The sequence below is a fragment of the Hyla sarda genome, chromosome 2 (genome assembly GCF_029499605.1).
Source record: "Hyla sarda isolate aHylSar1 chromosome 2, aHylSar1.hap1, whole genome shotgun sequence".
Classification (NCBI taxonomy): Eukaryota; Metazoa; Chordata; class Amphibia; order Anura; family Hylidae; genus Hyla; species Hyla sarda.
This window is the reverse complement of record NC_079190.1, coordinates 183,603,628-183,630,575: the sequence shown is the minus strand read 5'-3', so window position 1 is coordinate 183,630,575 and position 26,948 is coordinate 183,603,628. Positions and strand designations below refer to the sequence as shown.

At 39.9% G+C, this 26,948-nt stretch overlaps 1 protein-coding gene across 5 annotated transcripts in view; it reads right to left on the bottom strand.

Moving 5' to 3' along the window:
• The window catches only part of OCA2 (OCA2 melanosomal transmembrane protein), a 429,791-nt gene that overhangs the window by 63,956 nt on the left and 338,887 nt on the right, over window positions 1–26,948 (bottom strand). For all 5 annotated transcript variants that reach the window (XM_056555890.1, XM_056555889.1, XM_056555886.1 and 2 more), the window contains 7 exons: window positions 23,753–23,891; window positions 22,440–22,572; window positions 8,368–8,515; window positions 7,379–7,436; window positions 6,725–6,833; window positions 3,956–4,083; window positions 1,487–1,546 (listed from right to left, as the gene is read on the bottom strand). In XM_056555890.1, the coding sequence (XP_056411865.1) occupies window positions 1,487–1,546; window positions 3,956–4,083; window positions 6,725–6,833; window positions 7,379–7,436; window positions 8,368–8,515; window positions 22,440–22,572; window positions 23,753–23,891 (775 nt within the window). The remainder of the gene's footprint in view (window positions 1–1,486; window positions 1,547–3,955; window positions 4,084–6,724; window positions 6,834–7,378; window positions 7,437–8,367; window positions 8,516–22,439; window positions 22,573–23,752; window positions 23,892–26,948) is intronic.

Here is a 26,948-nt window from a genome sequence, read left to right as displayed (position 1 = left end):
ATATATATATATCCACTGGCTCCGGAAAGTTAAACAGATTTGTAAATTACTTCTATTAAAAAATCTTAATCCTTCCAATAGTTATTAGCTTCTGAAGTTTTCTGTGTAACTGCTCAATGATGATGTCACGTCCCGGGAGCTGTTCATGATGGCAGAATATCCCCATAGTAACAGCACAGCTCCTGGGATGTGAGTCATCAGAGAGCAGTTAGACAGAAAACAACAACTCAACTTCAGAAGCTAATAACTATTGGAAGGATTAAGATTTTTTGAGTTGTTTTCTGTCTAACTGGGGGATATTCTGCCATCATGCACAGCTCCCGGGACGTGACATCATCATTGAGCAGTTACACAGAAAACTTCAGAAGCTAATAACTATTGGAAGGATTAAGATTTTTTAATAGAAGTAATTTACAAGTCTGTTTAACTTTCCGGAGCCAGTTGATACATATAAAAAGAGGTTTTGCCTGGAGTACCCCTTTAAACAGATTTGTAAATTACTTCTATTAAAACATCTTCCTGTACTTATTAGCTGCTGCATACTACAGCAGAAATTATGTTCCTTTGGAAACACAGAGCTGTCTGCTGACATAATTGTCCATTTAAGGAACTGTCCAGAACAGCATATGTTTGCTATGGGGATTTCCTTTTCCTCTGGACAGTTCCTAAAATGGACAGAGATGTCAGCAGAGAGCACTGTGCTCATGATGTCAGCAGACAGCTCTGTGTTTCAAACAGAAAATAATTTCCACTGTAGTATTTTGCAACTAATAAGTACTGAAAGGATTAAGATTTTTTTAATAGAAGTAATTTACAAATCTGTTTAAGTACCCCTTTAAGAATGATATTAAAGGGTTACTCCGGTGGAAAACAAATGTTTTCAAATCAACTGGTGCCAGAAAGGTATACTGATTTGTAAATTACTTCTATTTAATAATCTTAAGCCTTCCAGTACTTATCACCTGCTGCATACTACAGAGGAAGTTGTGTAGATCTTTTCAGTCTGACCTCAGTACTCCCTGCTGACATCTCTCTGTCTGTGTCAGGAACTGTCTAGAGTAGAAGCAAATCCCCATAGCAAACCACTCCTGTTCATGTCAGGAACTGTCAGCAACAGATGTGTTAGAGAGCACTGTGGTCAGAACTACACAACTTTCTCTATAGTATACAGCAACTGGTAAGTATTAAAAGGTTTAACATTTTTAAATAGAAGGAATTTACAAATCTGTTTAAGTTTGTGCACCCCTTTTAATACAGTACATTGGAAAATGTTATATATTTTACACACAAACATAAAAAGGAACACTCCAAACAAAACAGATATACAGTACTGAAATGCATTTCCTAGGAATTCAAGAATCCCCAAGTTATACATTGTCCTCAGGCTTTGCACTAGATGTAACATTGCATCTGTTTTCCTCAATATTGCTCCTTTGCCAGATCTTTCATAATATCATTTTCAGGGTATTCAAGTTTTTCAGCTCACCTTTATAAGTACTGCAGTTTGTTCCCCTATGTAATTTATTAAGTGCAGATTAGCCAAGGCCTAAAAAGTAATACAATAATATAACTAGTTAAGAAAGTATTAGTTCAGCTATACATTTATATTAGATTTCTTCATTATTTCTAATTCCAGTATGATTTAATTAACAGAGATAATTGAGAGGAAAGGGAAAGTGTAACAAGATGCTATGAAAAAGTGTTGGCCATTTGCCATCATTTTATGATATCCTTGCAGCACATTACAGGCAGTTCTTTCTTAAGTTCTTACCATCTGAAATAAGGAGTATTAAGCTTCTAATCATTTTTAATTAAACCTGAGGTGTGCTCATCTTCTAGCACCTATTTTTAATCCGTTTATGAGTGAAATTTAATTTTTTTCCTCCATCTTTAAAAGGCAAATGTTTATCCATCAAAGACAAAGGACCACAATGACTGCTCAATGGTAAAAGGTAGAAGTAGGTGCTTGAGATGTTTGCAGGAGGAACTTTGAGGGACAATCTTGACTTTGCTGTGTAGGCCGTCTAAATGAACAGCTTCACATTATTATAATGGGTTGTGTTTGCTTAAAAGGAAATATTTCATCAAGAAACCTCAACCAGAACTTCTGCATGGCATGGATAGATTAAAAAAAAAAAAAAATAAAAAATAAAAAAACAAGGCTACATGTACTTCATTCACACACATTAGGCCCACAAACTGTCTCTGCTCTGAAGTCTCATTTGGAGTCCTATGTACTTGTCAGAGCTGCATTAATATATTAATATAAACAACTCAAACTCTGTGAGTCTACTGCAGATGAATGAAAAGTACCGTATATACTCGAATATAAGCCGAGGCCCCTAATTTCACCCCAAAAATCCAGGAAAAGTTATTGACTCGACTATAAGCCTAGGGTGGGAAATACATCATCGCCCCCATGTCATCATCCAGACCCCCGTCATCATCCCCCCCTTCATCATCATCACAACCTGTCAATCCCTTCATCAGTAGTCTTCAGCCTGCGGACCTCCAGATGTTGCAAAACTACAACTCCCAGAATGCCCGGACAGCCATCGGCTGTCCGGGCATGCTGGGAGTTGTAGTTTTGAAACATCTGGAGGTCCGCAGGTTGAAGACCATTGCGGCCTTCGTCATCATCCATTTTGTTTTCATGCACGTCCCTGTGCATCATCGTCAAGGCAACGTCACTAGTCCGGGGCAGGCCCAGAGCGCGGAGAAGAGGGCCCCGCCGGTGAAAATGGACAGCCCCGAATGACTTACCCTCCCCGCCAAACGGTCCATGCAGTATAGATGGCCTGGACCAGCTCACCCTTCCTTCCCACCGAGGGGAGATGAGTGGAAAACTAAAGAGGAGGTCTGGATGATGACGAAGGCCTCAGTGGTCTTCAACCTGCGGACCTCCAGAGGTTTCAAAACAATAACTCCCAGCATGCCCGGACAGCCGATGGCTGTCCGGGCATGCTGAGAGTTGTAGTTTTGCAACATCTGGAGGTCTGCAGGTTGAAGACCACTGAGAAGGGATTGACAGGCAGAGAGTTCACTCGAGTATAAGCTGCGGGGGGGCGTTTTCAGCATGAAAAATTGTGCTGAAAAACTCGGCTTATACTCTAGTATATACGGTAGTCAAATAATGAGAAATTCATATACAATATGTGTTTTTATGTATCCACACATCACAGTAGTTCAGGGTGGTTTTAATGGTGACAGATTGTCTTTAGGTATGTTTTCAGCTCAACATTTTGCACACCTTCCACTAACATCAATGGGAGTTATGCAAACAGCATAAAATAGCCACCTCAGCTGTGTTTGGCTTCACAAACACCTCTGGCAACCAAGCCATAGGAGATGGGGGTTCTAGATTTTGAAATAGGGGTGGGACGTACATCTATAAGACATTGATGGAGTCCTGTAAAGCAAAGTACATGGACGCAGAATGTGGACACCTGAACTCTAACCACTGATGATCTGTATGTGAATTTACTCTGCCATGATTGAGCCATCCTATTTTCAGTGCATGATATGGCTTGTATTGGACAGCTGACTGAGGTTTTATGGCAAAATGACCAAGACCGTTATGGTACATTAATGCTGCATTAATACACTGATTTCCCCCTGAAGACGCCACAGCCATCTAGTGACAATAACATGTAGGGAGAGCTGTGTGAAGTACCTGACTTTATTGTGATTGTCACATTGTTGACAATAATGGATACTTTATTAACTGCAGCTATTTAGGTTTTCTCATTCTTTATAGGACCCATTGACTTCCACTGTGGGTTACTTGTTGTGTTTTGGCCACTGTTTGTAACCTGTGAATATGCCATAAACATTCAGATGCCAAAAAACCCTTTAAGCTTGTTGATTTTATAGACATGTGATTGAGCAGTCATGTTTCTAATTTTCAGTTTGGTGCAACAGTGAAGATGAATCAGTTTTCATTTAGATGCCATACCTCCATTAAGACAAACAGTGCAGCAAAAAAGAGCAGAGTTGCCCATTCCACTCGATGCAGAATCATTTCAAAATCATGAATGTCAGCAAGAACAAGCAGCCACAAGGAACCCAAAATTGCAATCCATCCTGTATGACAAATAAAAACAGTGTTAACGTCACAGAATACAGGTTTAAAACGAGGGGCAAAGGTGGAGGACCAAATAACACAATCTACACTTTTCAAGAGTTGTTGGCTGGGATAGCAGTTTATAGTGCCTTATTTTTATGTGATTTGTGCCTTTGTACTTCTGTACTGTTTTATAATGTTTTCTATATCTGTTATGCTGTTGTATTCTTTCTGGCTGAGAATAAGGGATTAATCAATGCACTAAATGTAGGCCCATACACTTTCATTGGGCACATTCTAAAGTTGGAACGAGCTTTATTATAAGTCCAGCCTCCCACTATTGAGGGGTGAGCATTAGAGTTATTCTAAGATGGCATCACAGGCTGGGAGTAGGTATGCTGTCCAGTGCAACCTCTCCTTTGGAGACGGCATGCTTATAAGGCCTAAACCCAGTATCACCTGGGGTGAAAAGCTCCTGCATGGATTGTAATATAACAAAGTGTCTGATACTAGTCATATCCTGAGAGAGAGAACAAGGGAAAAATAAATATATCCAAGTAAGACATGTGCCCCATTGCTACCCTAATGCCCTCCAGGGCTTGTGGCCAGGCCTCGAAACTGAGGTGCGGCACCAGTTATACTTTTTAGATGTAGTAACAGCAAACTAGAACTAGAGTAACAACATAGGAAAAAAACAGAACTAGAGTTGTAATGTGGGATACAGTGAGGTTGAAAAGCTCCAGAAACCACCACTATTATAGCTCACTTCAGCCCTATTTCTTTATTGTGCTACCAAAAAACTGTGCCTATCATACCATGGAAGAGTTGCCCAATAAAAAAAAAATAAAAAAAACTTTACTTTTACATCCTCCCCATTTCTGGCTTGTTCTCTACACTACAACATTAAAGGGCACCGCACATATCTACAAGGAACACATTTTTAAAGGTGCAGCCCTTTTCCCAGTGCCAGCCCACTGTGCACAGGAGAGAGCTGTGCAAACCTTCATGCCATGTGAGACCACAACATTTCCTTCAAGTAAATATGTATATAAACCCTCACTCCAATTCATTTGGTATTGCTGCTTCATGGCTTTAGGAACTGTTTCTAGAGTCAGGGAGGTATGTTCCACCTGTCCCATATGTTTTTGCCTAAGAAGTTGAATGTACCACCTCTCCTAGAGATTGGAATATAGTATTTGTGCTAAACCCCATTCATACCTTTGGCAAATTTCAGGACCAAAAAAACCAAAGTGCATACTAAATGGTTTCCACTTATACTCCACAATTTTTATTCCCAATGTTTTGCCTTATCCTGAAGGTGCAGTTAGGTGTTAGTCATACAAATATATTTGGTAGGTATAAAAAAAACCTTGACCCTTCCAGCATAGGGTACTCTACCAGCCTGACCTTGTTTACTGTAGGAACTTAATGATCTATTCTACCAGGAACTCTTTCTTCTTTGAAAAATTTACTTTTAGAATTTCTACTAAAATGGTTTACTTAATTCCTCATCATTGTAAAACTATCCAGGCTCCAACTTTGACAGAATGGCTCAACACCCTTTTATACAATAGGGTAAATCTTATTATTCAGCGTGACTGTTGAATAATTTCTGATGATTTATTATATTCACATATTGCATACCATATCACAATATTGTCAGGCAGACATTTTATCGCTGATGCTTGATTAAAAAAATTATTTAAATGGGCACTCATTAAAACTAATTTTTGCTATTGCACTCCTTATGGTTAATAAAAAATAATCTTTATAATGTATTTTGATTAAAAAAAAAGTTTTCTATGTTTTGTGTGTAAAAAAGCTGCCACTAGGTGTCTCCTTACTTGTCCCCACCCCCCATATCTCTTGCACAGACTTTGGACTCCTGCTGGTCTGGCAGAAGTCCAAAAGCAGGAAATGCAGTGTGGAGTGCTGAAGGAAGGGTGTGTGGCCAATTATAGCTCATCTCACACACTGAACTGCTCTGGGCTGTGTGCAGCAGAGTGAGGGAGGAAATTCTCCCCTGTATGGCTTCAGATGATGTCACGCCTGCTGGGGAACGCCCCTTCCCATTTTGTGAATCTGACAGAGACTGAGCAGAAAATACAGAGCAATATCAAGGTAGAAAACTAAAAAATTATACAAAATAAGGGCAGGGGGTGGTTTATCATGATAGGGGCAGTGAACTGGGAGTATTATAAAATGTAACAAGATAAAGAGAGGTACTCTTTAAAGGGAAAATACATTTTCATATCAACTGGCTCCAGAAAGTTAAACAGATTTGTAAATTACTTAAAAAATCTGAATCCTTCCAGTACAGAACTGCTCTTTTCAGTTTGATTTCAGTGCTCTTTGCTGACACCTCTGTCCATGTCAGGAACTGTCCAGAGCAGGAGAGGTTTGCTATAGGGATTTGCTCCTGCTTTGGACAATTCCTAACATGGACAGAGGTGTCAGCAGAGAGCACTGTGGTCAGACTGAAAAGAACAACTTAACTTCCTCTTAAACTTACAGCAGCTGATAAGTACTGGAAGGATTAAGATTTTTTAATAGAAGTAATTTACAAATCTGTTTAACTTTCTGGAACAAGTTGATGTAATAAAAATGTTTTTCCACCGGAGTACCCATTTAAATCATAAAAGAAGTTTGCAAGTTTCTTACCAAGGTCCAAGTGGATTGCAGCAACAAAAGAATTGAGGAAGAACATGAAGATGACAAATCCCAGAACAGACAAACATTTGATAAGAAGGATCTTGTCGGTAATCCTATGCTGTTAGGGAAATTAAAATGCACTCATGTTTATTTGACAATAGTTTACAATGTAGTGAATGCACACATTCATTACTCATAATAGTGCCCGTTTAATTTTGAGCTGAGCACTTGGTCATTTAAAGGGTGTCAACAATAGAAAAAGGATCTGCTCCCCCAAAAAGATACCTTAGTATTTTTGTCCAAAGGCTATGTCCACGCATTGGAATTTTTGCAATTCTGCACAAAATTCCACCATGCGAACATGGCCACAGTCTGGTTGCCTGGTATTGAAGCAGAGCTGACCTCCTCAATCCCCCAGCCCCCCCCCCCCCCCCCCAGAGGCGACCAGGATGTCTGAGTACACTGCACATGCTGTTTGTCCCTGTATGGCTGCTCGTAGTGGCAGATTGCTGCTGTGAGCAGAACATGGGGGGGGACACAGCTGGAGGCACACTGTAGGGTTGGGTCACCAGCGGATTCGCAGTGAAAAAACACTGCAGATCTGTTATGTGTGACCCAACCCTAAGTAATAAATATAAAATCAATCTAACCAGACATACATACCCTTTTTTGTAGTTCTTGAATGTTTGTTTCCCAGTTTTTATCTTCTTGTGATATTTGTCTAGGAAGCAACATATGAATTATTAAAAATTCAAAAAGTAAAAAGTTGATTGTACTTTTAACATATCAAAGAGCAAAGAACAATAAGGCTGGGTTCATACTGAGGAAACTTTGGCTGGAAAAAGTCACTGCTAGGATGGTGCGGGCATTGTCATCCCCATAGGGCTCGTTCACACAGGTGGATCCACAGCATATTTTACGCTGCAGATCTGCCGACGATCGACCCCTACAGTTTGCCTCAGATGTGCCTGCTCGGAGAGGCAATATATCGCTACAAGCAGACACACTGCTGCGTGCATGCGCGGTGTACTCGCACACATCGCGGCCGCTCCCCCTGCTCCCTGAGCTAGGATGAGAGCAGTTACGGTGTGCACAAGTATACTGCTTATGCTCGCGGCAACTTTCACATCGTAGGGTGTCTGCTCGTAGTGGTGGATTACCGTTCCGTGCAGGCACACTGTAGGGGTCAATCTTTGGCAGATCAGCAGTGTAAAATACACTGTGGATTCGCCCGTGTGAACAAGCCAATAGACTGCAATGTATTCCGCATGGATTCTGGTGAATAAGCTAAATTATTCCTTTGGTGGCAGAATGCCAGTGGCGGAAATTCTACCAAAGAGTGCAGTGTGCAGCGAAATGGCATTGACAGCAATGAGCTTTAGCTGCACTGGAATTTCCAAGTGTAATTTTTAAACAGAGTTATAATTGGAAAATTCTCAGTCTGAACCTAGTCTTGGAAGTGGCATCATATGCCTCATTACTTACAATCACAGAAATCCACCGGTTCACATAGTTCCACAGTTTCTATGTCAATAGCTGTACTTTAGTAATAATATTCATATAAATATACATAGCATAAAGAGCAACAAATATGGGGTTATATAATTGCTAAAATAAAAATCCCCAATGACAATTTTTATGCAGAAACTTACTTTTGAAAGGTTCTAAGCTTCTTCCTCAGCAAACTCTCCAATGTCAAAACTTTTTGCATTAGGAGACATTTGACTGCAGTTTCTTCACGACTAGCAGGATTAATTCTCTGTGCAGTCAACTTCCAAACATGAATTTCGTGTTTCATTTCTACAATCACATATACACCAAAAATATCTATTAGATATATACACATTTCCAGATACTCAAGTTTGTGTTTGACAACATAATATTAACAATACACACAGGGCTTGTGAGCAAACACTTAGGGATCACAAGAGATCTTTCAAGGGAAAGAAAAATCAGCGTATACGTAGAGTAAAGCTCATGTGCACAGCAAAGTATGAGATTTATAAACATAACATTTCTGTTATTTCCTCTGTGGTTTCATACTTTTGCTCTAACATACTTTATTGAATGCTATATGAGGGAGAAATTATCTTCTTAAGAATAGCTCTTTAATATGACATACAATGGAGTAAGCTATGATTTTCTGTTAGTTTTTCTCTGTCTTATTCTATGAAAATCTGCCATATGAAATCAAAGGTGCAGAGTATGTGGAGGCCCCATGCACTTCTTCAGTTGTCCAAAAGGCAAAGGAGAAAAAGTAGTTAAAAACAAAAAACAACCTCTTTTTTCAACCTTCTTTAAAGCAGGAACATTGTTGCAAAAATAAATCCTAAAAGCAGGATACACACCAATATGTTAATAATAAAAGGGGTACTCCAATGGAAAACAATGGTTCCAGAAAGATAAACAGATTTGTAATTTACTTCTATTAAAAAAATCTTAATCCTTCCAGTACTTATCAGTTGCTGTTATGATCCACAGGAAGTTTTATTATTTTTCAATTTCCTTTCTGCCTGACCACAGTGCTCATTTTAGGAACTGTCCAGAGTACAAGCCAATCCCCATAGAAAACCTATCCTGCTCTGGACAGTTCCTAAAATGGACAGGGGTGTCAGCAGAGAGCACTATGGTCTGGCAGAAAGGAAATTCAAAAAGAAAATAACTTCCTGTTGATCATAACAGCAGCTGATAAGTACTGGAAGGATTAAGATTTTTTAATATAAATAATTTACAAATCTGTTTAACTTTCTGGCACCAGTTGATTTAAATAAAAAGTTTTCCTGTGGAGTACCCCCTTTAACTCCTTAAGGACTCTCATTTTTTTGCATTTTGTTTTTTTCCTCCTTACCTTTTAAAAATCGTAATAACCCTCTCAATTTTCCACCTAAAAATCCATATGATGGTTTATTTTTTGCACCACCAATTCTACTTTGTAATGACATTCATGTTATCCAAAAATCTACAGCTAAACAAAAAAAAAATCATTGTGCTACAAAATTGAAAAAAAAAAAAAAAAAAACACAATTTTGTTAATTTTGGGGGCTTCCGTTTCTACGCAATGCATTTTTGGGTAAAAATTTACACCTTTTTATTCTGTAGGTCCATCCGATTAAAAGGATACCCTACTTATATAGGTTTGATTTTGTTTTACTTCTGGAAAAAATCATAACTACATGCAGGAAAATGAATATGTTTAAAAATGTCCTATTTTGACCCCTTTAACTTTCCGCATATGGGGATGTTTGAGGGCTCATGTTTTGCACCGTGATCTGAAGTTTTTATCAGTATTTTTTTTTCTCTGACTTTTTGATCGCTTTTTATAAAAAATTTATGGTATAAAAAGTGACCAAAAAATCCAAAGTCCAAAATAGCGTATTTTTGGCCATTGACCGTGCGGTTTAGTTAACTATATTTTTTATAATTCGGACATTTATGCACGCAGAGATACCACATATGTGCATATTTATTTTTATATTTTTTTTTTTATGGGAAAAGGGGGTAATTCAGACTTTTATTAGGGAAGGGGTTAAATCACATTTATGAACACTTTATAGGGGACTATAACCTTGCATACACTGATTTTCTACACTGATCACTGCTATGCAGTTGCATAGCATTGATCAGTGTTATCGCTGCTCGACTGCTCCTGCCTGTTATTCAGCGATCAGACAATGAGGAGGCAGGTAGGGGCCCTCATGTCCATACAGCTGATCGGGACAGCGCGGTTTCACATCGGTGGTCCCGATCAGCCTGACTGAGCAGCCAGGAAGGTTTCACTTTCATTTCAGACGAGGCGATCAACTTTGATCGCCGCATCTGAAGGGTTAATACTGGGCATCACCGATCAGAGATGTCAGTTATCATCCAAGTGTCCTGGCGGCCATCAACATGACCCTGCGTTACATCGCGGGAGCCGGCGCAGGAAGTGAATATATGTCCTGTGTCATTAAGGGGTTAATAATAGATTCTAAGTCATGACCTGAGCCACTTATGTTCACACTGCATAATTTTTTCTGAGTTTGCTGAAATTTTCTGTCCGCAATAGGCGCCAACTCATCATTCAGTGCTAGGACCAATCGGAAATGCAATGAGGGAGATTTATCAAAACCTGTGCAAAGGAAAAGTTGCCCAGTTGCCCATAGCAACCAATCCGTTTGCTTCTTTCATTTTCACGAGGCCTTGTTAAAAATGAAAGATGCAAGCTGATTGGTTGTTATGGGCAACAGGGCAACTTTTCCTCTGCACAGGTTTTGATAAATCTTGCATCAATGCATTTCCAAGCAGATTCCACTAAAATAATTATGTTAAAAGGAGTACTCCATTGGAAAACCTTTTATTTTTAGGTCAACTGGTGCCAGAACGTTAAACTGATTTGTAAACTACTTCTATTAAAAAATCTTAATCCTTCCAGTACTTACTAGCTACAGAATACTACAGGGGAAATTATTTTCTTTTTGTAACATAATGCTCTCTACTGTAATCGCGATCACAGTGCTCTCTGCTGACTTCTCTGTCCATTTTAAGAACTGTCCAGAGTAGGAGAAAATCCCCATAGCAAACATATGCTGCTCTGGACAGTTCTCAAAATGGACAAAGATGTCAACAGAGAGCACTGTGCTCATGATGTCAGCACAGAGCTCTGTGTTCCAAAAAGAAAGTAATTTCCTCTGTAGTATTCAGCACCTAATAAGTACTGGAAGGATTAAGATTTTTTAATAGAAATAATTTACAAATCTGCTTAACTTTCTGGCACCAGTTGATGAGATATTATATATATATTATATATATATATATATATATATATATATATATATATATATATATATATAAACTTTTCCACAGGTGTACCCTTTAATTCTTTCTGCAGAGGACCAGAATGAAAATCTCTGCTCCATCTGGTGCAGCAGAATCCCATTGAAAAAAATGGGACTCTGCCGTAACGTAATTTCCAAGCAGATTTTTCCACTAGATTCCACTAGAAATTCCGCCATGTGAACAAGGCCTAATACCACCATGTTCATGAGGTCGTAGAAAGCTATATCACTTTTAAATATCTAATGCATTGAATTCCTCACCACTTTTAAATGTCTGCAGTATTTGAATCTTAACAGAATAAATTTACCAATGAACAAATAAATATAGATTTTAGTTTCACTTTAGAAACTGTACAATGGTCCCTCAACATACAATATTCATTGGTTCTGGGATTATCGTTGTATATTGAAACCATTGTATATTGAGTCCACAACTCTATGGAAACCATGTAAAGTATTTTGTTCCAACATGCCCAAAATGTCATCACAAAGTAAGTATAAATATAAGAAAAAAATATATAATGTGTTTTGCAACCATAATGGTGGTTTTTCTATTGTGTTCAATAGAGTTGTATATTGCAAGCAAAGAAAGGAGTCCGCACTCGAGCGTCCCAGTGTGTCTGTGTGTCCAAACAGCGTGCAAACGCTGGATCTAGCAAATTCCATCCCAAGTGAAGACACAGCAAACTGCAGCAGCATATGGGTGAATGAAGTGGTTAGAAGTTTATTTGCACCAACAAGTGCACGCAACGTTTCAGCCAAATGCTCGCTTGAGAAAGGCCATTTTGCCGAAACGTCGCATGTACTTGTTGGTGCAAATAAACTTCTAGCCACTTTATTCACCCATGTGCAGCTGCAGTTTGCTGTGTCTTCACTTGTGATGGGAGTTGTATATTGCAGGTTGTTACACGTAAAATGTTCATGTTATGGGTGTAAAAATGGGCAAAAATACATTGTGTGAACAAGGCCTGAAAAAATGAAAACTAAAAGTCCCAGCAGGTCTGAAGCAGTAAGGCCATGCTGGCACTTGTATTTCTCTAACACAGGAGTGTGTTAAATATGGGTTCTATTGCAGAGTATTTCTCTGGGTACTACAAGTTGGACTGCTGGGATGCTAGTTGTAACTGTAGGGCTGCACTGCAACCTCTAGTAACGTTAACTATCAGGAAGGGGGTGGGCAGGATGCATAGATTGGATGCTGCAGACTGATTGGACATTGTTGTGCATGAGAGTGAGGAGGAAGGGGGGATGCAGCTGACCAGACACGAGACTTGGAACATCTAGAGACACAGTGAGTAACTGTCTCTCACTGTGTCTACTACACACTGTATGCAGTGGCACATGATAGTAGGGTAATAAAGCAGCTTATAGGCAGCTGAAGTAATCTGCTCTTACAAAAAGCTGCTTCAGCACACTTGAGGCCCCAACATGCATTATTACTTATTGGGGGGCACCAGTACTGAATGGGGGGCATTATTATAATAAATATATGCTGTTGTATATATAAATTACACTGGGAAAATTATGGCTGGCCAAATTATTTGGAAGAGTTTTAAGAAAGTAATATCCGGGGACTGTGTACTTAAAAAGCAGCCAAGTGTGTCAAGTGTTTAAAGTTGTTCTATATCTATGCTCTTCTGCCTGCTCCTGCAGCCTTGATTAATATATATTCCCTTCACTCAGAGAGATCAATCAAGGCTGGTGGGGCTGGGACAAGCTTCCAACACTACTCCTATGACTCAAGGTTCAAGCAGCACGAAAATGATGACCGGTTCCCTTTAATAGACAAATAACCATGTAAGGATGAATTCACACCACAGTTATGCAATACAGCTGACACAGTTTTTAGACTAGCTATAAAAACGGATTCTGTTAAAAAAAATTAGCCACCCGGAGTCACCATCTTACTCCGTCCGTCTCATTCAAATGAATGGAGTGCGGCCGTATTGCTTAATCATAGTGCGAATGTAGCCTGAAGCCGATTTTAATTGTAAAATGTATTCACATTGCACTGCACATGGCTTAAAATGTATCCACTGGATAAAAAAATAATAATAATCTATCATTCATTATATATACAGGTCATCAAATTTTTAAAGCCAGTTATTTGCCTAAAGACATGTTGTCATAGCCCCTCCTTTTCAATTGCTTGGCTCATTTATGTCACTTTTACTATAATAAAGCTTTAAGCATTTATAAACCTCATACTTTTCAGATTTGACAAATACTCTTTTGTAAGGAAATATCCAATAATTGGTATTTTAAAAATAGTGCCGATTAAATCAATGAATTTAAAAATACAGAAATCAGTGAATGTGAGAGAAGCAATTTGATTTCCTTGTATCTGATACATTAGAGTTTTGATTGCTAATCAGAAGATTTCTAGCTGCACATGTTTTTGTTGATTGAAGCTGATTGTCGCTGCTTTACTATACTCTGCAGCAATAAATACACCTGGATTTCAGTAACCCTACTGCTCTGCATCTAAATTAAATCTATGCTTATCCTACACTGGATTGGAACATGTTTAAAGTTGATGAAACTTTTCGTAAAACATATTTCACTGACCAACTTAATATACTCCACCTGAAAAAGAGGAGCACAAATAATAAACGTTGTACAGAAAAACTTAAAGGGGTATTTCAAGAAAAAACACACATATATATATATATATATATATATATATATATATATATATATATATCTATCTATCTCTGTCCCTCTCTATATATCTATATATATCAACTGGCTCCAGCAGATTTGTAAATTACTTGTATTAAAAAATCTTAATCCTTCCAATAATAATCAGCTGCTGAAGTGGAGTTGTTTTCTGTCTGGCGACAGTGCTCTCTGCTGACATGTCTGCTTGTCTCGGGAACTGCATAGAGTAGGAGAGGTTTGCTATGAGGATTTGCTTCTACTCTGGACCGTTCCCGAGACAGGTGTCATCAGAGACTTAGAAAAGAACAACTTAACTTCAGCAGCTCATAAGTACTGAAAGGATTAAGATTTTTTAATAGAAGTAATTTACAAATCTGTTTAACTTTCTGGAGCCAGTTGATATATTAAAAATAGTTAGTTTTTTCTGCATAACCCCTTTAACCCCTTAACGACGCAGGACGTATATTTACGTCCTGCGCCGGCTCCCACGATATGAAGCGGGATCGTGCCGTGATCCCGCATCATATCGCGTCGGTCCCGGCGCTCATCAACGGCCAGGACCCGCAGCTAATACCACACATCGCCGATCGCGGCGATGTGCGGTATTAACCCTTTAGAAGCGGCGCTCAAAGCTGACCGCCGCTTCTAAAGTGAAAGTGAAAGTGACCCGGCTGCTCAGTCGGGCTGTTTGGGACCGCCGGGGTAAAATCGCGGCGTCCCGAACAGCTGACCGGACACCAGGAGGGCCCTTACCTGCCTCCTCGGTGTCCGATCGACGAATGACTGTTCCGTGCCTGAGATCCAGGCAGGAGCAGTCAAGCGCCGATAACACTGATCACAGGCGTGTTAATACACGCCTGTGATCTGTGTAGAAGAACAGTATGTGCAGTGTTATAGTTTTTTTTTAAAAAGTGTTAATAAAGGTCATTTAACCCCTTCCCTAATAAAAGTTTGAATCACCCCCCTTTTCCCATAAAAAAAATAAAACAGTGTAAAAAATAAATAAACATATGTGGTATCGCCGCGTGCGTAAATGTCCGACTATAAAAATATATCATTAATTAAACTGCACGGTCAATGGCGTACGCGCAAAAAAATTCCAAAGTCCAAAAAAGAGTATTTTGGTCACTTTTTTATACCATTAAAAAATGAATAAAAAGTGATCAAAAAGTCCGATCGAAACAAAAATCATACCGATAAAAACTTCAGATCACGGCACAAAAAATGAGTCCTCATACCGTCCTGTACGTGGAAAAATAAAAAAGTTATAGGGGTCAGAAGATGAAATTTTTAAACGTATAAATTTTCCTGCATGTAGTTATGATTTTTTCCAGAAGTGCGACAAAATCAAACCTATATAAGTAGGGTATCATTTTAACCGTATGGACCTACAGAATAAAGATAAGGTAATTTTTATCGAAATATGCACTGCGTAGAAACGGAAGCCCCCAAAAGTTACAAAATGGTGTTTTTTTTCGATTTTGTCGCACAATGATTTTTTTTTTCTGTTTCGCTGTGCATTTTTGGGTAAAATGACTAATGTCACTGCAAAGTAGAATTGGTGACGCAAAAAATAAGCCATAATATGGATTTTTAGGTGGAAAATTGAAAGGGTTATGATTTTTCAAAGGTAAGGAGGAAAAATCGAAAGTGCAAAAACGGAAAAACCCTGAGTCCTTAAGGTGTTAACACAAAGATACAGGGCCTCATTTACTAAGCATGTTGGGTTCTTAATAGTGAGAAACGTTGTTTCAGACTTTCTATTTACTATTGGGATTCATATATTTGCAAGTCGGGAACATTTTCTGACCAGATTTTTCTAGGTGAAAATTTCCAGCCATTTAGTCGCAGGATTTTCAGTGAATTCAATAGTAAATAGGTTGGGTTGTGAAACCACGCCCCTTTTGTTGCCGACCATGCTTTCTTTGCAGCAGACCGTTCCCCTTTTTCAGCTTTTAACAATGTCCTATTTTCCTGGCGCACACTGTTGCTCACTGTCAGCTATGTCTCCACTGACCCATATTTATCAATTAGCCTGAAACCCTAATTGTCTGTTTATTTCACATAGCAGCCAATCACAGCTCAACTCTCACTTTACAAGAGCTCATTAAGATATGAAAGCTGAGCTGTGATTGATAAAGCTCCCTCACTATGCGCAAAAATAACTTGGCTCTTAAAAATATTGGTGAATAATTCTAGGATGAACACTTTGTGCAGTAATGATGATGCTGCTGTTGTTCAGAGGGGGTATTAGATGCTCGCACCCACTTCACCTGATTTTTAGAAGAGATAGAAGTTGTTTTAGGGGATATGGCATCTATTTTAACCCCTTAAGGGCCAAGCATTTTTCTGTTTTTGCACTTTCATTTTTTCCTCCTTACCTTTTAAAAATCCTAACTTTCAATTTTCCACCTAAAAATCCATGTGAGGGCTTATTTTTTGCGCCACCAATTCTACTTTGCAATGACATCAGTCATTTTACCCAAAAATCTACGGCGAAACAGCAAAAAAAAAATCATTGTGCAACAAAATTTAAGGAAAAACACAATTTTTTAAATTTTGGGGGCTTCCGTTTTTACGCAGTACATTTTTCGGTAAAAATGACTCCTTATCTTTATTCTGTAGGTCCATACGATTAAACAGGTTTAAGCTTATACAGGTTTGATTTTGTATTACTTCTGGAAAAAATCATGACAACTTTAAATGTATTAATTTCTGTGACCTCGAACGTTTAAACTTTTCTGCATATGGGCAGAATGAGGGCTCATTTTTTTGCGCTGTGATCTGAAGTTTTAATCGGTACAATTTTTGTTTTTATCAGACTTTTTGATCGCTTTTTATTCCTTTTTTATGGTATAAAAAAAGTGACCAAAAATTTTCTAATTTGGACTTTGGAATTGTTTTTGCGCATACGGCATTGACCATGCGGTATAATTTACAATATATTTTTATAGTTTGGACATTTACACACGCAGTGATACCCCATATGTTTATTAGGTTTAAATATTTTTTAAACGGAATTTGGGAAAAGGGGGGTGATTTAAAGGAAGTGGTTAATGTGTTTTAAAACTTTTTTTAAACTTATTTTAATTTAATTTTTTTTTTTTTTTTTTTTACACTTTTAGTCCCATTAGGAGACTTTTAGGAGGAATCATTAGATTCCTCATACAGATCATTATGGTTCCATAGAACCATATTGATCTGTGTGCTCTGCGCTCAATTGAGCTGCCAGGCTCTATCATTCTGAGTACCGGAGCCGGCACAAGAGGAGAGGTAAGCCCTCAGCAGTGGATTGCGCTCCCCGCGATCGCGCTGTGGGGTGGGGCAATCCACCCCACTGGACCACCAGGGACAGAATACAGGCACCTTTAGACGCCGCTGTCAACTTTGACAGCGGCGATCTAAAGGGTTAATAGCTGGCCGCCGCATGTCGGCTATTAATTCTGGTGGCTGGCCTGTATGACGCAGGCTCAAGTTGGGAGCCTGCATCATACCTCGGTGACTAGTATAGACGTCCATGGTCGTTATCGGGTTAAACATTATGCTGATAAATAGAGTGCCATATTATGGTTTAATGAGTCTACACTTTATCTGTACAGAACATGTGCACTTAAAATGTTACCATAATTTTTTTATGTTAATAATACACTTTCAGCTGCCGGACATGTCAACTAGGGCAAACTTTTTAATCGACCTATAAGAAATAGTCTCCAGTCATTTGGTAACCCCCATTAGGGCATACCCTGGTACCACCAACTGGACCAATACAACCCCACAAAGCTGCGAGACCCCTTTGAATAGAGACCTTTCAGAACTGAAAGTTATGAAAGCTATTCCAAAATTGCTGGTATATGAAAAATGCTCCAAAATGAAAACCCCATTAATCAGAATTGTTGCCTAAGCATTATATTAAATTCCTACAAAGAATAACGGTAGGACTTGAATATGTTAAAAATGTGAAAGTGTTTTTTACTACTTTAATACACAGAATAAAGTATTTAAAATATAAAGAATAAGGAATATTGACCATACAAAGAAAATGGCAGTGTGAACAGATGCAAAGCAACATAGAGGAGTCATTTACTGATGTGATCTTGACTGATTTTTCTCGGGATTTGCACCAAAAATGTATTGCATGCCAGAATTTGCGAGCAAAAAAATCCAACCAACTTTCCATTTTACTCAGAAAACCTGAAAAAGGGTAAAGGGGTGTGGTAGTGGAAAATTTGGCATGTCCGTGACTGTTTCAAAAAATCCCAACATATTTTCTAATGTTCCACATAAAATGTGAATTTTTTTGTATATATATATATATAAAAAAAGCAAACATAGGGAAAAGCGAAACATAGGGACTCTCTTGTAAATACTGTGGAAGAACACCTGTTGGGGGAAGAAAAAAAATAAACACAAAGAAAACTCCCCTCCACTCTTCAGGGTTGAAATTAGGGCCATAGGGGGAGATTTATGAAAACCTGTCCAGAGGAAAAGTTGCTGAGTTGCCCATAGCAACCAATCAGATCGCTTCTTTAATATTTTACAGACCTCCTTAAAAATAAAAATAAAAGCTATTTGATTGGTTGCTATGGGCAAATCAGCATCTTTTCCTCTGGACAGGTTTTGATAAATCTCCCCTATAGTGTTTACTTCAAGGGTTCCATCTGGCAAACAGTTATATCTAAACACATGCAGGCAATACAGTAGAGTAGAAACTGTGAAATCACACTGTCCACTCAGGAAGCAACACTGATTGACAATCAATTTCACATGCTGTTGTGCAAATGGAACAGACAACAGGTGGAAATTATAGGCAATTAGCAAGACACCCCCAATAAAAGGAGTTGCTCTGCAGGTGGTGACCACAGACCACTTCTCAGTTCATATGCTTCCCGGCTGATGTTTTGGTCACTTTTTAATGCTTGTGGGGCTTTCATTCTAGTGGTAGCATAAGATGGAGTCTACAACCCACACAAGTGGCGCAAGTAGTGCAGCTCATCCAGGATGGCACGTCAATGCGAGCTGTGGCAAGAAGGTTCGCTGTGTCTGTCAGCGTAGTGTCCAGAGCATGGAGGCTCTACCAGGAGACAGGCCAGTACATCAGGAGACATGGAGGAGGCCGTAGGAGGGCAACAATCAAGCAGCAGGATCGCTACCTCCACCTTTGTGCAATGAGGAGCAGGAGGAGCACTGCCAGAGCCCTGCAAAATGATCTCCAGCAGGCCACAAATGTGCATGTGTCCACTCAAATGGTCAGAAAGACTCCATGAGGGTGGTGTGAGGGCCCGACATCCACATGTGGGAGTTGTGCTTACAGCCCAACATCGTGCAAAATGAGGCTCAGTAGTGTGTGTGGCCTCCACGTGCCCGTATGACCTCCCTACAATGCCTGGGCATGCTCCTGATGAGGTGGTGGATGGTCTCCTGAGGGGTGTCCTCTTAGACCTGGACTAAAGCATCCGCCAACTCCTGGATAGTCTGTGATGCAACGTAGCGTTGGTGGATGGAGCGATACATGATGTCCCAGATGTTCTCAATCGGATTCAGGTCTGGGGAATGGGTGGGCCAGTCCATAGCATCAACGCCTTCCTCTTGCAAGAACTGCTGACACACTCCAGCCGCATGAGGTCTAGCATTGTCTTGTATTAGGAGGAACCTAGGGCCAACCACACCAGCAAATGGTCTCACAAGGGGTCTGAGGATCTAAACTCTGTACCTAATGGCAGTCAGGCTACCTCTGGCAAGCACATGGAGGGCTGTGCGGCTCCCCAAAGAAATGCCACCCCACACCATTACTGACCCACCGCCAAACAGGTCATGCTGGAGGATGTTGCAGGCAGCAGAACGTTCTCCATGGCGTCCCCAGACTCTGTCATGTCTCTCTCACATGCTCAGTGTGAACGTGCTTTCATCTGTGAAGAGCACAGGGCGCCAGTGACAAATTTGCTAGTCTTGGTGTTCTCTGGCAAATGCCAAACGTCCTGCACGGTGTTGGGCTGTAAGCATAACTCCCACCTGTGGATGTCGGGCCCTCATACCACCCTCATGGAGTCTTTCTGACCATTTGAGTGGACACATGCACATTTGTGGCCTGCTGGAGATAATTTTGCAGGGCTCTGGCAGTGCTCCTCCTGCTGTGTGTGTGTGTGTGTGAGTCGGTGGGGGGGGGAACCACAATGCTACCGAATTTGGGGAACCTGCTACTACCTAATGTTGGGAACCTGCTACTACCTAATGTGGGGAAACTGTTTCTTCCTAATGTGGGGCTATACTGCACCTAATGTGAGGAACCTGCTTCTTCCTAATGTTGGGGAGCTATACTGCACCTAATGTGGGGGAGCTATACTGCACCTAATGTGGGGGAGCTATACTGCACCTAATGTGGGGAATTATACGGCACCTAATGTGGGGAATTGTACGGCACCTAATGTGGGGAACTGTACGGCACCTAATGTGGGGGAACTGTACGGCACCTAATGTGGGGGAACTATACGGCACCTAATGTGGGGGAACTATACGGCACCTAATGTGGGGGAACTATACGGCACCTAATGTGGGGGAACTATACGGCACCTAATGTGGGGGAACTATACGGCACCTAATGTGGGGGAACTATACGGCACCTAATGTGGGGGAACTATACTGCACCTAATGTGGGGGAACTATACTGCACCTAATGTGGGGGAACTATACTGCACCTAATGTGGGGGAACTATACTGCACCTAATGTGTGGGAACTATACTGCACCTAATGTGTGGGAACTATACTGCACCTAATGTGGGGGAACTATACTGCACCTAATGTGGGGGAACTATACTGCACCTAATGTGGGGGAACTATACTGCACCTAATGTGGGGAACTATACTGCACCTAATGTGGGGAACTATACTGCCAACCTAATGTGGGGGAACTATACTGCCAACCTAATGTGGGGGAACTATACTGCCAACCTAATGTGGGGGAACTATACTGCATCTGATTAAGGGGGACATGGGACTGATTAAGGGGGCAGGGGAATGATTAAATATTTAAAAAAAAGTTTTGTTCCAAAGATTTTTTTCCTCTGTGTATGTTTATGGGGTAATGGGGGGCGCCACAAGGTTAGCTCGCACAGGGCGCCTGAACACCTAAGGCCGGCCCTGTCTCTGCTGACACCTCTGTGCGTGTCAGGAACTGTCCAGAGCAGCATAGGTTTGCTATAGGGATTTTCTCCTGCTCTGGACAGTTCCTGATACGCATCAGTTGTCAGCAGAGAGCACTGTGGACAAGACAAAAAAAGAAATTCAAAAAGAAAAAAATTTCCTCTGTACCATACAGCTGCTAATAAGAACTGGAAGGGTAAATATTTTTTAATATAAGTAATTTACAAATCTTTTTAACTTTCTGGCACCAGTTGGTTTAAAAAATAAAAATGTTTTCCACTGGCGTACCCCTTTAAGTGCATACAGACAATACAGAGTGATAGTTGTTGCCAGATTGATCTCTTGATTTATAAAGCCATTTTCATATATGTTAATACTTTATTTAAATCTACTTATGTTCTTTGTAGGAGTGGTATATAAAAACTTAACATTATCGTAATTGCCACTGGTTGCAGAACTTTAGTAGAACATAGTCCAAAGTAGACTAAGTATTTTGGGCTGTATTTAAAGGGGTATTCCAGCCTTAGACATCTTATCCCTTATCCTTTGGATAGGGGATAAGATGTCTAAGGCCAGAATACCCCTTTAAGGCCCTAATCCCAATTCAGAATTTCCAAGTGGAATCCAGCAGAAAATTTCTGCTCAGAAATTCCGTTGCAGCAGATTCCTATTGTTTTCAATGGGATTCTGCTGCACCGTGCACACGACAGAATTTCATCTTTAGAAATTAAAATTCTGGCCTCCACAAAAAGAATTGACAGGTCATTTCTTTATGTGGAACCTGCTCAAAAATGCCTTGCCATCTGTAAATTGTGCATTTCAGAGCAGCCCTAGTGCCGTCTTATAAGTGCACACCAAATGCAAATGGAATGTCCAGTTGGAATGTCGACTTTTTTTTGCATAAGGCTATGCTGCCACACCCTTCTACCAGTTGTTTTTTGTTATTTTATTTTTCCAACTTTTTACGTCTCAAAAGCCAGCCCAAAATAGAGTGTGGGAACATAGTATAACAGACATTTTAACAAGGTAAATGTAAGGTTTTACTTTCATTATAGTGTGTAGAAAATAGAATAGAACTAGACTGAAGTTATGAAACTACTCATTATCTTACCAACTATTTCACTGGGTTCTTTATTGTAAAGTTTTTTGTTCCAATACAATATTCTTAGAAACGGGAAAGATACCAGAAGAACCAGACATATGCCTATGATCATATGTCCTGTGAATCCAGCAAAGTCCAATCCCTAGGCAAAAAACAGCCGTTTAGAAAAAACATGGAAGGAATGAAGCATAATAATGTAAAATTAATTGGATCTGCCACACAATTAACACAGTGGTGATTATACCCAAAGGCTGTATTCACACATGACCTTTTAATCTGCAATTCGTAATGTGTTTTTATAAAAATGACTCTCAAAAGTACTCAATGTATTCTAAAAAGAAAGTGCAGAAAGAATATCCCAAAAACAGGATAAATGGTAAGTGTGAATAAAGCCAAAAGCAGCAAATAGTACAGATTTGGTCAATATTTCAAACTCAAACTTAAAGTTTTTAAACATAGGAAAAATACAAAAGAAATATTGTATGCTTAAAATTTCCATATTATGACCTCTATAATGTTTACATTTCCATTTAATAGGGGAGAATGGGAGAAAGAACGGAAGAAATAGTGCATGCACTATTTCTCCAGTTACTTTCTCCCATCACAAAAGAACGTCCGTTATTAATAACGGGCTATAACGGGTTAAAACGGAAAATGTAAAAATCCCATAGACTATAATGGGATTTTGTTATGGCCATATGGGATTTTGTAATGGCTGTTTAACTGCCGATTTTAAGGGTTTTATAAAGGAACATTGAACGGATCTTTAAAACAGATTAATTTTATAATGTGAAAGGGGCCTTAAAACTACTATGTTTGGCCAAAAGTATTATACGGAGACATTGGTTTTCCCTAGCTACACCGAAAGTTAAAGAATTGTAGGAATAGTAGGAAAAGTTAAGAAATATGAGATGATCCATTTTTTTTAGGAGATAAGAAAGAACTAAAAGAATATGGGCAATAAAGAAGAGCTAATATAAATAAAAAAATGAATCAGAAGGGGGGGGTGGGGGAGGTAGTCTATATGTTATATATAATGTTGATATAATATTGATATAATGTAATTTTGTTATGTTGGTTGGGAAATAAAGATTTAATTTAAAAAAAAATAGCTTTTTTATTTTTTCAGGTTCCCATTGTGTACAATAGTAAGCGGCAATGCAGGTATGCATCACCTGCTAAAGTTCTAGAGCAGTGTTTTCCAACCGGGGTGGCCGGACAGCATACTTGTGTTGCCACTTACTATTGTACACAATGGAAAAATAAAAGAAGAATAAACAGTGTGATGTATGAATCCTATACATCATTCCATTGTCACTTACCACCTTCCTTAGCTCTTGATTGGATACAATAATTACATTGGGCGGGTCCCCAACAGCAGTAGCAGCGCCCCCTATGTTTGTAAAGATTACTTCTGCAATCAGAACTTGTCGGGGATCAAGATTAAGTACTTCACACAACCTGAAGGATTAAGAAATTAATGGAGAGTTACAAATATGATATGAGGTGTTAACTGTTAAAGAATGCTGCAATTTTATGGTCTGCAAATGTTAAAAGTCAAGTTTATGTATATCATTTTATAGAAATGTCGCAAACTTTATGATTGGAATGTAACATCTTCATCTTGCAATAACCCGCTGTTCCCTTTTTCCTACTTTACATATGGTATCTCCACAATCGCCCTTATTTTCTGTTCTGTGCTTGCTGAAATAGCAAGGTCATGTCTATGCATAGCCATAGGTGCCTTGTAGAAGCTGAACATTCTGTTATACATTCATGACAAGAAGATGGCTGTGACTTCCAAGCTGCAGTTACAATAGGAAGATCAGTTAGGGAATTTAAACTGCTGCCCTGCCATGTGAAATAAGATCAAGAGGAACATTTACGAGAATAGTAATTTAGCAGGTGAAACTACTGCAGTAATCTATCAATGTATTCAATATTAGTGGGATTTGGTACTTACTGTATATGAATGCATGCAATGTGTATCAGTACATTAAATTATACTTCCCACAGTACCATAAAGTCAGTTACTATACACTCAGGGCTTTGGCATTTGAAGCGTTAAGACATTAAAATAAACAGAAGGGGACATAGTATGCAGGTTGACAATAGAGATGAGTGAATCGAACTTGACGAACCCGAATTCGTTACGAATTTCATGAAAAATTTGATTCGCTACGAATATCGCTGCGATTCTATCGCACGAATCGCTTCATTAAACTCCATTTTACAGCGTTCCAGGCTATTGTAGAGCTAAGAAGGCGGATCCACATGTGAGTACATGGGGCAGGGGATTATGGGAGGGTGGGAAACAGTGGCGGGAATGAAGGTAGGCGGGCTGACCCTGAATCACATGTGAGATGCAGTCTATCAGTGTTCACTGACCCCCTGTGATGTCACAGCCCCTTTATAATCGGCGGCCATCTTGCCTCTCTTCATTTCATCTATGCACTCAGATGGAGAGGACGGGACTGCATGTGTGTGAATAGCTCATACCACAGAGTTACACTGCAACTGCTAGTCACATCAGCATTAGGGAAAGACAGGAGTGCAGAGGGCTGTGCTGTTACACTGAGAAGGATCATTGATTGCTAAACCTCCTATTCACGTTATTGAGCATTGCAGCAGAGAGGGGCAGATAGCTGTCAGCTGCCTCATACAGATCTCCAAGCTGCCTGAACTTTCTGAAGCATCTTATCTCCTCATTGTTCAGCCCAATTGAGTTTAATTTTATTTGCTCCACAAATCTTCTGCTGCTCAGAATTGTGTGACAGAGTGCAATTTAGGGTTTAATCCCTGGATTTTTTTTTTGTGGTGCTGCACTGTTGGGTCCTGCTGCTGTTCAGAAATAAGTCATATTAATGTGGACTTTAGTGCCTTTTTACCATTTTTCACCTGTTACTCTGTCTGTGCTAAATTCAGTGTTATACCACACGTTATACACCTGCCGGTGTATTAAAGAATTTTTTTTTTCCCTGAGTACAAATATGCTTTTTCAGTGGCCTTATCATTGCAAAGGGCCTAAATACAAGTAAATAGAGTGCCATATACTACCTTTTTTTCTGTCTCTGTGCTAAATTAAGTGTTATACCACACGTTATACATCCTGCCGGTGTATTAAGGGAAAAAAAAAGTTTTTCCTGCGTAAAAATACGCTTAACAGTGGCCTTATCATTGCAAAGGGCCTAAATTCAAGCAAATAGTGTACCATATACCATCTTTTTTTTTCTGTCTCTGTGCTAAATTAAGTGTTATACCACACGTTATACACCTACCGGTGTATTAAAGAAAAAAAAAAAGAAGTTTTTCCTGCGTACAAATACGCTTAAAAGTGCACTCATCATTGCAAAGGGCATACATACAACCAAGTAGTGTACTATTTAGTACCTGTATTTCTGTCTCGGTGCTAAATTCAGTGCTATTCCACACATTAGTATACACTGGCTGGTGTATACAACAAAAAAAAAAATAGTTTTTTTCTGCGTATAAATATGCTTAACAGTGCACTCATCAGTGCAAAGGGCATACATACAACAAAGGAGTGTACTATTTAGTAACGATTATTCTGTCTAGGGCCTATATACTTTGAAAGGACAGCCGTAAGTAATCGCCTGCTGCTGTTCTATACCCTCATAAACGCACTAAGTATGTCAGGCAGGGAAGTGCCAGGACGTGCAAAGAGAAGGGGCAGATGCCTACATACGTCAGGCAGAGTTGGCAGCAGACTTGGGGCGAGTGGCAGCAGGAGTCGCAGCAATAGGCCTGAGCTCCCGTTAACACCCAGCGGTCGTGTCGTCGACCCATCTCTCCTCATCAATTGGTTTGCACACTCATCCCCATCATCACAAGCGACATCTGACAACCCCAGTCAAGAGTCGGTGGGTTCCTCAGACACAACCCTCAGTTGCCATGGCCCAGGAGCAGTCCCTGTAATCCCATTGCCTTTGTCCTAGGCTGTTCCCTCTCCCAAAGTAGTATCTCATGCTTTGGGTTCAGCTCCACTATTTAGCGAGGGTGATGTAAAAGAGGACAGTCAGCATCTAATGGGCAGCCAAGAATGTGAGGAGACATGCATCCCTTGCTACGCAAGGCGGCCAAGTAGTGATGCGGAGAGTGACGTGGGAGGCGGTGTTTCAATTGCTCAGGGTCCTGAGGCAGACACTGTTGTGGAACACGAGGAGGACATCAGTGACGTGCACACATCTTTTGATGATGATGAAGCCGATCGCAATTGGGAGCCGGGTGCAGAAGTCGGGGCTTCATCATCATCAGGAGAAGAGATTTGCTCTTTGCCAACCGTGCTACCGCCTTGCTGCGTCATAGACAATTAGCGTGGTGGTGGCAGTAGTGGAAATTCAGGAGCCAAACGTGCCAGGGGGAGACCACCTGCTTCGCGGCAAGCTACCATTCAGGGAGGTAGTGGAACAGGGCTTCAACAGCAGTGAAATAGTGCGAACTACGGGTGGGAAAATCAGCTACTCTGCGGGGTGATTGTTCTTCATAACGAATCCGGAG